This window comes from Salminus brasiliensis, chromosome 17 (assembly GCF_030463535.1).
Source record: "Salminus brasiliensis chromosome 17, fSalBra1.hap2, whole genome shotgun sequence".
Classification (NCBI taxonomy): Eukaryota; Metazoa; Chordata; class Actinopteri; order Characiformes; family Bryconidae; genus Salminus; species Salminus brasiliensis.
In genome coordinates this window covers 33,421,752-33,433,124 of record NC_132894.1, presented here as the reverse complement: position 1 = coordinate 33,433,124, position 11,373 = coordinate 33,421,752, and the positions used below count along the sequence as shown (strand labels likewise).

At 40.9% G+C, this 11,373-nt stretch overlaps 1 protein-coding gene across 2 annotated transcripts in view; it reads right to left on the bottom strand.

Moving 5' to 3' along the window:
* Nucleotides 1-5,615, bottom strand: part of kif7 (kinesin family member 7) — a 16,200-nt gene extending 10,585 nt beyond the window's left edge. Inside the window, exons 1-4 of one of the 2 annotated variants that reach the window (XM_072660711.1) lie at nucleotides 5,474-5,615; nucleotides 3,473-3,877; nucleotides 2,801-3,001; nucleotides 483-870 (exon numbers count right to left, since the gene is read on the bottom strand). In XM_072660711.1, coding sequence (XP_072516812.1) covers nucleotides 483-870; nucleotides 2,801-3,001; nucleotides 3,473-3,800 — 917 coding nt within the window. In that variant the 5' untranslated portion in view covers nucleotides 3,801-3,877; nucleotides 5,474-5,615. The remainder of the gene's footprint in view (nucleotides 1-482; nucleotides 871-2,800; nucleotides 3,002-3,472; nucleotides 3,878-5,473) is intronic. The other variant, XM_072660712.1, reaches the window with a different exon arrangement.
* Nucleotides 5,616-11,373: the final 5,758 nt, after the last annotated feature.

Genomic DNA, 11,373 nt, shown 5'->3' with positions numbered 1-11,373 from the left:
GTAGATGCAGATGAGTCTGGGAAGGGGTTTGCAAAGATCTTGTGGTCTGCTCTTGGGCAGAACTTGGCCCTGTTGGCAGTTGTTTTACTTGTCGAACAGTGGAAGGGCTGATTTGTAACTGCTCTAAATAATATTTAAAAAAATCTCTAGTCATGCTCTAATCATATGCAGCTTATGTGCTGCACACGATTCTAATTTTAGGCATTTTAAGTAGTAATATATATGGAGTGGAGTGGACTTTGTCCTTACAGGTAAACTGCATTACATTCCTTAAAGAGGTCCATATATTTAAATATGTTAAAAGACAAAGGTTTTAATGGGGTGTCCTAAATTTTTCACATAACTGTATGTCAGCTTTTTTGGGGGGTAAAGCATTATGTTATGAACTTCAATAATGTGGTACATCTTCCATATTACAAATATTATTTGTTTGTACCCACTGTACATCTAAAACAAATGACACGATAAATGAAGCTTCATACCTGGTGATTTTGGAGTCCCTATAAGGAATGTGAGTGCCCTTCCTCTTGGGATCCCCCAGTGCCCCGATGACATTTCCCAGTGCAAGAAGTCCACTGTTGATCTGAATGCTCTCCTTGAGCCGCTCGCCAGTGTTCCCGGTTTTGAGGATGCGCTCAGATCCGGCGAGGTCAACAAAGTGGAACTTTGAGGAGAGGATCTGCAGGCTCCCGCCAGTTGCCCGCAACCCACCGCGCCTCTGCTCCATAAGCACTGTGAAGATGGTGTGCGAGCGGCTGGAGTGAGGGTTCATCTGGGTGGCTCCAGTGTGTCTGGCCGTGTTTCCAGATTCTAAAAGGCTCAGGACCTCATCCAGTCCCTCCACTTCACACTCCTTCACTCCACACAGAACTATGGGAAAGCAAGGGGAAATACTTTGTGAGCATCATTCAATGTCTTCAAAGTGGACAGTGCAACTTGGATTGAATCCCAGCTGTCCCATGTGCTGTTGGTGGCCAGGAGCCTGGATGGAATGCAACTGGCTATATTCCCGAGGAGAAGCAGTGAATAACAGGAGCAGGGCTGGGCGATAATCATTATTATGGAAAAAGTATTATGCAAGTTAGTTGTGATTTTGACCTTGAACTGCATTATGCTGATCCAAATTGTGTAGCATGAAGTGTTATGAAAACTGGGACAAAACTAATACAAAGGCTTTTCTGTACTGTTGAAAACTGTTTATGTAACTGCAAGGCTTTTCCACAGCTCTCCTACAGATTTCTTTCACTGTATAAATTTACACTATATGTCTAAATGTTTGTGGACATCCCTACTAATGAATGCAATCAGCTACTTTACGTTGCATCCACTCTTGACACTAGTGTGCAAATGCAAACACACAGCTTGTCTAGTCCTTATAAAGAAATAGGCAGAGTAGAATAGGACTCTCTGGAGCAGATATTGCCAAATGCCCTAAAGGGGTAGAAAGCGCCCCAGCATTGAGCTGTGGAGCAGTGGAACTGCGTTCTCTGGAATGACAGTGCTCCATCAAAATGTTAGATCATCCAACATCCTGACTTCACTTAAACTCTAAAACTAGTAGAAAGCCTTCTTCCCTGGACAGTAGAGACGCTTACGCTAACAAAAGCAGGACAAACTCTTGATTTTAGAAGAAACAGTGAATGAGCAGGTGTCCCAATACTTCTGTCCATATACTGTATTTTTCAGAAAATAATGCTTTATGCTAAAAATAGGTGTTCATCTGAAGGTTATACACTCCAGGTGTTTAACTAGTACACTTCAGTTCACTCTGTCGGGGTGCTTTGTAGAAGAATCGGCAACAACTCCAAAAAACAAAGCAGCGAGGTTTGGAAAAGCTCCAAAAAAAGCATATTCTACTTTTTTTTTGTTTTGCAAAACATTTCAACAAACAAACAAAAAAACACACACAGACTGTTTAGACGTGCGTCAGGTCAATTTATCTGCATTCACTGTTTTCTCACAACCCATGTTCCCTTATAAGTATCGTTATATGTATATATTACATCTAGAAAATGGGTGTACTATGTCTGATTTTAATATAAATTCTTTATTTTCAGCCATACTTGCACCTAAGTCTCTGACCCACTAAATAGGCACTTTCTTAATGCACTTATTACAGTGAAATTAACCATACAGTACAGTACACGAGAAAGAGACATAAATATTTTATCTATATTTACTGACCGGACCGTAAATTGTTCACAAGAGAACAGCCAGTATTTTCTGATATCTTTTATGGCCATTAAGACACATTTCACTAAATATATAATTAAATAAACAAACAAATACTCCTACTCATACTAGAACAAGTGTTTGCTTGTCCCTGATTTAAATGCATTTGCATAATGGGGTAGGCTAATTTGAGCTCTATTTATTGGACATAACGGCATAATCCTCAGCAAATGCATCTATAAACTGCTTATTCAAGCTCATATGATCGCATGAGCTTCATATGTCAAAAAAAAAAATGGCAGTATGTCCATTCCCTATCATTTTAGCGATGAGGGTGCTTATGTTTAGTTGTTGTCTCTCTCACATTTACAGCATGTGGGCTGCAAGTGAAGTGATTGGTACCTGTGCTTGTTACTACTTCAGCCTTTTTTATACGGTATTTACTGTATCAGGATTCCCACAGTCCTGAGGGGAGTGGAAATCAGATTTCAGTGATTCTCACAAAAGAGAATATGCAAAAATACCAACTTAGCGCTTAAAAACAATAACCTTTGGCCTAGATATTTATAACTGGTTCCAGAGTGAACAGTAAAGTAACCTCTAAACGACTCAAGCTCGAGCTGCTCACCTATGTTCCCTTTGTCATCTTCCCGGATATGAATGTCCTTGCTGGCCGTCTCAACCTCCAAAAGGTCTCTGAAGATCTCCTTGTAAACCTCAAGGTAGGACACTCTGACAGAGAAGTCACTGAGGTCATTCTCGTCCAGGAGCTTGAAGATCTCAGCCACAGCTCTGGGTATGATCCCTTGCTCGTCATCTCTGAAGGAGGCTGCAGCCAAGAAGCAACAGTGGGTTAGCAATAGCTCTCCACAGCCAAATGCCAAAAAAGCACGATCTCAGATGGCAAGAGGGGCTGTGCTTTTCGAGCAGTGACAGCTGCACCGGGGGAAGTGTTGCTGGCTTCCCAAATGTGTGTGAACTCACAGGGAGGTTTTAACGAGAAGCAGGCAAAGCCTCACTGGCTTTGCTACAGCACTGAAAATCTATAGCTGTCAAGTGAAACTTTAATAAGGTAAGACAATACTCTAAAATACCTTCAGGCAGGTCACGCTCCACTTACGAAAGCCTGTGATTATAGTCAAGCAGGATTGGGCAATATGCAAGACTGACATGAATTACTTTATATTTCCATGTGGCACTGATAAAAATAAGCCTGAATATAAATGCTTATAATTCCTTGGAGAGCTCTAGACTCTTAAAAATAAAGGTGCTTCAAATGGAGCATAAAAGAAAAACTCACATATGTTGGCCTCCCCAATCGTGTAGGTTTTGCCTGAGCCTGTCTGACCGTAGGCAAACACAGTGGCATTAAAACCCTGAAAGAAGGCCTCGATGAGGGGTTGGACACATCCCGCGTACACCTCCTCCTGAACGGAGCATTCCTCAAAGACAAAGTCGAAGTGAAAGTGGCGATCGTGGCCGAGAGTAACCCTCTTGTCTTCAGGGTAGGTGGTGATGCAGCTCTCGTGGCTGTGCAGGAGCTCTTTGGGGAGCAGCGGGCGCACTCGCACTGCCACCTGCACCGCAGTGTCCTCTGCTTTACCCTGGCTTGCCACTTTGGGAGACATGGCAAGGCTAACTACAAAGCCTCAAAGCCTCTGAAGGCCTGTGGCCTGGTTGTGGTCATTTCAAACTCCCAAGATTCCTGTTTAAAAGATAAACAACAAAAAAACTGATTATCTTCAAAGCAGACTAAAACCTTGCATCTTCAAAATATATATACACATATAAACGTATGATACAATGCAAAAACAAACACAAAATATATTTTTCGGTTTCTTTTTTTTGACATAATGTGTTTACATGTGCTCTTTACGATGAGTTAAACAGCAAGAGAAATGCTCCATAATGACCTGGTATGAACTCTTTCAATGGTGAAGAGGACTGTAGCAATGATGATCAATCTTAATCCCTTTAAGAAATGAATGCCAATAACATCTGAAAGTTAGAGTTACATTATAAATAAGACTTAATCTATTACAAATCTCTCCTGGAGGCCGGCCAGTGTTCCCAGTTCGCCTTATCAGTCCTTCATTAAAGTAAATCAAGTGAGCTGTGTACATCCATAGTGTCTGGACATTTATGGCATTTAGCAGACGCTCTTATCCAAAGCGACTTACAAGGTTACTCGTATTACACAGGTGGGCCAGTGTAGCGTTAGGAGTCTTGCCCAAGGACTCTTATTGGTGTAGTGCAGCATAGTCACCCAGACTGTCGAACCCTGGTCTCCCACATGCTGTACATGCTGTAACGCATAATGGTGTTATAAAGGTGCACGTATTTGTCACTGAACAGTGTACACTGTACAGCGAAATGTGTCCTCCGCATTTAGCCCATCTGGTAGTGAACACACATTCACACACACACATGTGTTAGGGGCAGTGAGTACACACACACACCCAGAGCGGTGGGCAGCCAACTCCAGCGCCCGGGGAGCAGAGAGGGTAAAGGGCCTTGCTCAAGGGCCCAACAGTGGCAGCTTGCCGAGCCCGGGAATCGAACCCAACAACCCTGTTATCAATATCCCGGCGCTCTAACTGCTGAGCCACCACTGCCCCTGCCCCTATCTGTTGCACCACACCAACCACCTTCACAGAGGTGGTCAGCAACTGAACGTGTGTTCTTCTGACCAACATATCCAAGACATCTATTGCTACACTTCACTGCATTTATGCATATTTGCAGGTTGCAGGTTTGCAGACAGACTTAGCTACTGAAAACTCCTGAATCTCCTTGGCTGCAAGACTTCTGCACAGTGCTGCATATCAGGTGTGATATGACATGCATTATGTAGCTACTATATATGCATATTAACTACAGCTTATTACACAGTAATAAATACTGACCTTACAGCTGGTAAATACAGGTTTAGCTAGATTCATCGACTAAGCTAACTAGCTGGTTCTGTTCTACCTGCAAGGAAGCTATCTATCTAGCTAGCTAGCAAAGTACCTAAGTTAGCTAGTGCTAGCTAGCTAGATAGCTACGTTGGCTAGCTATATTGGTGTCCACTGCAGTAAAACGGAGCTAGTTTAAACGCCAGCAAGTTATCTAGGGGATGAAACTAGCTATCTAAGTGATATTTAAACCCTTACTGAGTGTTTTAGGAGTTTATAGACTCGTTTAATTCTACTATAAAACTCTGTTAGCATCAATGCTAAGTCGGTTAGCTGGGTCAGCAAGGTGGAGGAAGAAAACAAACAAAAAAAAGTTTGAGCGTTCAGCCAGTTTTAACATTTACCTTTACCTCCTGAAACACTACTCAGCACTTTCCACAACCTGCACGGCCCAACAGGTTTAAAAGGCTCTCCCGTAAACCAGAACCCCTGCCTTTGCCTTCTGTTTTTTGGACAGCACTTCCATAAACTCCCCAACTTACTGTTGTTCCCGTCTCCATCTTTTACTTCCCGCCCGCATTCCGACAACTCCACGGCTCCTACGCCAGGGATTGGCGGACTGCCTTGTAAGCGTTCGATGCTAGCCAATCCTAGCGCGGGAGGCGAGACGCTTGGAGCCAATCGTAGCTCAACGGAGGCGGGACTTGTCGGAAAACGGGTGGGGAAAGAAAAAATAACGCCCGGCCGGGCAGTGACGTCACGTGGTCGCCTTCCCAAACGCCTGTGTTAAATAGAGCAGCACGTTGTGATGTGAGAAGAAGCATGAGAGGATTTTATGAGTTTCAGCCTGCCTGATTGCGACGCTGTGAAGGAGACTATACTAGGAACTATACTAGCTTCAGGGTGCTGTTGGGTCTTTATGGATAATAGGGGCAGAAATCCTATCCCTATCCAATCGATATCCGGTGTCTTCAGCTGACCGTGTAAACACGACACTACACACGTGTTGTCTGTTCCACAATGATGTGTTAATGCTTTGGCTAAATTGAATAAAAAGATGATAATTTTACACAACACACCAAGAAACCGCTCCTGATCTTTCCTGGGAATGTTTTCTGAACGTTTTCTGATGTATCCAAGCTCGCACTGCTTATACATGACAGAAACATGGAAAAGCAGACACGTTATTAAGCCTCTTTTTATTCCATCTGTTTTGCTAGAGTTAAATAAAACTGTAAACTGTAACTGTATGTACACAGAAAAGTCACTGCATTGTTCATAGAGGGAAAATCACATATTACATCAGCATTAAGACAGTAAAAATAATAGCAACACTAAAGCAGATTAAAAAACCTTATTTTAATACATATTTATAACAAATAAAATGAGTGAAATAAAAATTAAATACGGTTACATTGCAAAACATGACATAAATATTACATAGTACATATATGGCGTCCTGAATAATGAAATAGCTAATGTGACTCAGTGATTGTTATGCTATGTATTACAGCTACACACACAGTCTAAATTTATTAGGATAGTATTGTATGTGATCCCTGGAAATTACTTTTATCCTTTGCAATGGATTAAATGAAAAATATATAGTTAATAATATACATGGGCCAAAGCACTGATTTACTAAGTGATAGCTAGCTTATAATAACAACACTGATACCGATAATTTTCACATTATTTACAAAAGTTTTCCACAGTAAAAACAGTAAATGCGGACATCTAAATTAATATGTGAAACTTATCAACCATAAACTGCCACATAAACTGACTTTAGCTGAGTAAAATAACTCTCTATGTTGCTGTGTGCGTGTTTAGCTAGCTAGCTGGGGCCAGGAAAAGTAGTTCCAGTGCTGCACATTTATTTCCCTCTTTTTAAAATGTCAGACACAGGTAATTAATAAAAAAAGAAGAAAAAGTTTACTGCTAAAATATATTTAGCTATGTATTATATGTATGTAGGCAAAAAAAAAAAAAAAAACAGTCATAATTTGAGGTATGAATACATCAGTATTAATCCGCCCGTCCTTCTCACTGTAGAACAACACCCAGACCGAATGACAGCCCTAAATCTCAACCTGCTCTCAGCTCCTTCCGCGGCTATTAAGCTCACTAAATAATGGCTCCCACCTCTCCCACTCCCTTAATAGTGCAGTATATTATCAACAGTGATCCACTAAGGCATGCACCAAGCAGTTTGTGGATGTGTGTTGCTCAAAGGCATGGCATGCTTTCCATGGCCTTACCTGCAGCCTTGCCTCTGGTAGTATTTGAGACTGGGCACTAGCTAGTCGGCAGTCTTCACGTTTGAGCTGCTCACCAGGGCCTGTTTAAAGCTTAATTGGTGAAGGAGGGAGGATAGGGGCTGCACCTATTGAGAAATGCGGAATTGTGCCTTGAGGGCATTTCAGCATGTTTCATGTTGCTCAGTGATCCATTTTCTACACCATTAAAACATGATCTCTATAAAGAGGATCCTGTCCATGTGGCAGGAACAGAGCCAGGAACACCTGCTAGATATGATTGGATTATTGTCACTTATAAAGTAGTTATACACTGATTCACCGTACCATTAATAATATGCATAATATTAATATTATATTGATATTTTAATAATGAATATTGGGACCTGTCAAGGCATGGACTCGAGATCCCTGAAGGTTTTCCTGTGGTATCCAGCCCTTGGGGCCTCCATCGATGCATTGGGCAGTGAGCCTCGGGCATATGACCCTGTTGCTGGTTCACCAGTTGTTTTCTTTGAATGACGTCTGGTAGACTACTGTGCATAACAGGGGTGGGCTGTATGGCAAAATTATTACATTGTGATACTCATACAGTGATTATTATCCAGAATTGATAGCAGAACAACAAAGTACTAATGATGCTCTTTGTAATGTAGATTGTAAGTGATCAGTGTTTTTTGAGTACTGTAAGTGTGGAGTTGGAGTCATTGAATGATCCAAGTCATTTTGGAGCATTTTTATTGGTCCATGTATCAAAACACTGGGAAAAAACACCTTATTATATATTTTACATTGTGGCACTGTCTCCTTCAGCAAAGAGCCCTGGTTTCCCCATTGCGGGACTAATAAAGGATTATCTTAAACAGGAAACTGACCACAATTGAATTTGACCCACAGTAATGTTTTTTTTTTGTCTCAGAAAGATTGGTCTTCTCTTCCTCTGCTTAAAAGTGAAAAACTGCAAAAATGAAGATACAAGGTATTTCCGTCACAGCAAACATTTGTCATGATAATGATTGATAAAATATCCTTCCCACATCTGGTTAGAAAACCTACACACATTGGTGTGTCTTGTAGGTGAATGGTCACTGCGTGTAGGTGTATTAGGTACTAGGTAGGTGTATAATTAGGAAAGTAAATACAATCTGTGCAAGCTTATAAACTGCTTCTCAGCCATTTAATCCATAAGTCACCTGACCTTTATAATAATTTCTTATTATGTGCTCAATACTGTACTGTCAACTGTGCACTGCTTTTCTTACATTCTCAGGTGTACATACAGGCAACGCATCCTCCTTCCTATTCAGCTCTTGAAACCCATCATATTTAATGTCATTTAGGCTGTAGCCAACTCGCAGTGTCTAGAGCAAACAGTAAGGATTCTCAAGTACTCCCAAGGCCACACTCTTCACTCTTTGTACACCACACCACTTGTAGTGGTAGCCATGGCTACAAGCCACGTGAATATGAGTTATAGCCCCCCTCCGTCCTTCCCTCGCCATCAGAGCCACTAAATTGGCGTAAGAAAATGAATTGCTTTTATAACAACACTATGCCATTTAATTTCGCAGGCCAATCTTGGGGCTGATGGGTGCAGACTGATATTGCACCTATCCATCCTGTCCTGCGTTCTCACAGCCATAGGGGAGATATCCATTCCTTTATTTAAATACATGGCAAAAGTGTATATGTGGAATTGTGATGAATGCTGCCAAAAATAATATACCATTATTTATTCAAAAATGTATTTTATTTCACAGTTTGGTAAAAAAAAAAAAAAAAAAAAAACATGACAGGATATAAAACAAGAAGAGAGAAATAAAAATTTATGTTCGAAATTGTGATAAATGATGATAGCAAAATTAATTGTGTTTTTTGTTTTAAAATAATAATAATTATTATGATGATATAATTGCTAAAGTTAATCTTAATATCAATGCATGTTATAGTCTTGTTTCATTCCAAGTCATTTATCAAAGTTCCTATTGGCCCATTCCTCGTGAAATACAGTATTACAATGCAAATGTTAGATACGATATATCGTCACAAATATACTGACCAGCCATAACTTTTACACCACCACCACCACGCCACCACAACAGATCTAACCGAGGCATGGGCTCTGAAGGTGTCCTGCCATATCTGGCACAGAGCCATGGGCACCCATGACCCTGTTGCCAGTTAACTGCTTAATTTTAATAGAGCACATTTGGTAGGTACTGACCACTGCATACCAGAAAATACCAGCCTGTTCTGACCCGGTCGTCTAGCCAAAGTCAAAGTGGCTCAGATTCTTACGATTGGTCGTTTTTCCTGCTTTTTACACATTATCCCCGTTAAGGACTGCCCACCTCCTGACAGATGCTAGTGTAGATGAGGATAATCAGTGGTTTTCACATCACCTCTCAGTGGTACTAATGTTATGGCTGATCAGTGTATAGCAGCACACAAATGCATTCATCAGAGATTTACTCTTCATTCCCTGGGTAGAATTCTAACATTTATAACTGGTGGTAAATTTGTTAAATAGGTAGGTTTGAGTAATATGTAGTTCACAGTTCCAAAAATAAAGGTGCTACAAAGGGTTCTTTGAGCGGTGCCATAGAACTGCTACATCCACGTTATTGTTGAGCGTGTATTAAGACTATATCCATCACTTATTTCCTTATTTCATTTTTTTGCTGTTACCTGCTGTGCTATCCAGTGTTGACCAGAGAGGAATGGGTTCCCCTTTTGAGTCCTGGTTCTTCTCAAGGTTCTTCCTCTGAGGGAGTTCTCTTGCTACAGTTTCTTCTGGCTTGCTCACTTTGGGCTCAGACCCATTAAATCCCTTAAATCTGGTTAATGAAGCACTTTATAATAAAAAAAAAACATGAACTGAAAGAAACCTCAGGTTTATGAATGCAGCCTAGGAAGTAAACCGCCGCTGGTGAGAGTCCAGGTCACTGAGGTAGACTATGACTTGTTGTCACAGTTGATGTATTTTCAACAACAAAATCACTAGTCTTCCACAGCGTCCAGAACTGAAGCAGAAACCAGTGTTAGAATACGTACGGAGTACTGCCCATTATTAGTAGATGAGTGGAGTGTCGGTATACAGCATGTGAATTGCATTGATATACAGTACTGTACAAATGTCAAATTAGTACAAATTAGTTAAGAATGCTGCTTATCTGGCAGTGAGTGTTTATTAGCTCAGTAAAACACTGATATTAGAACAATCACTAATAATAACACACCTACAGAAGGTGGTGGTGGTGGTTCTCCATCACTGTGTTCCTCATTAGAACATCTCCAAAGTTCTCCTCTCTCATGGAGTCTAGTATTATTTAGAGTTCTCAGATCAACACCTGGTTTGGTGGTAAATCAGGGCTTAATGATGGTAAATCAGGTGAGCTGCTGCTGCTGATGGAGTTGAACACATCCTCCAAGCTGTGCTGGCTGGACTGGGGGGCATCCAGGAGAAACCTGGAAGAACCGAGCTCTGTTCTTCAGACTAGCTCACTGACAAGATCTCACTACTTTCTCTCTTCAGAATGAGAAGCTCTTGTTTCTCCTTTTTACTGGATTTATGTTCACCTGCTTTATCTGTTCTGATGGGATCTGGAGCTTCTACAGTAAAAACAGTCTTTTTCTGAGAGACATGCTTGTAATTAGGTGCCAGAAACTTTGATTTGTAGGTGGTGATTCACTGCAGAAAATCTGAATAATATTTAATAGGCATTTATGGGCTATTATTAACAACTTAATAAATGAATACATCAATGTTTAATGATTTTTAATGCATGTTGTTTTCTCATTTCACATTTTGGAAGAATTAAAATAAATTAATCCAGGCCAAGCCCGAATTTTACACACATACAGGCCTACTGTACATTCTTTCTCAGATTGAGTCATTTATATTTCCACATTTATATTTAGCAGAGCATCAGTCGCATTCTTCTGAAATGTTTCAACCTCGAGGTAAAAGACCTTTACTGAATGGCCTGAAGGACCCCACGGCAATATAAGGTGACTTACACAGGCCTGGAAAAATGTCTCGAGTT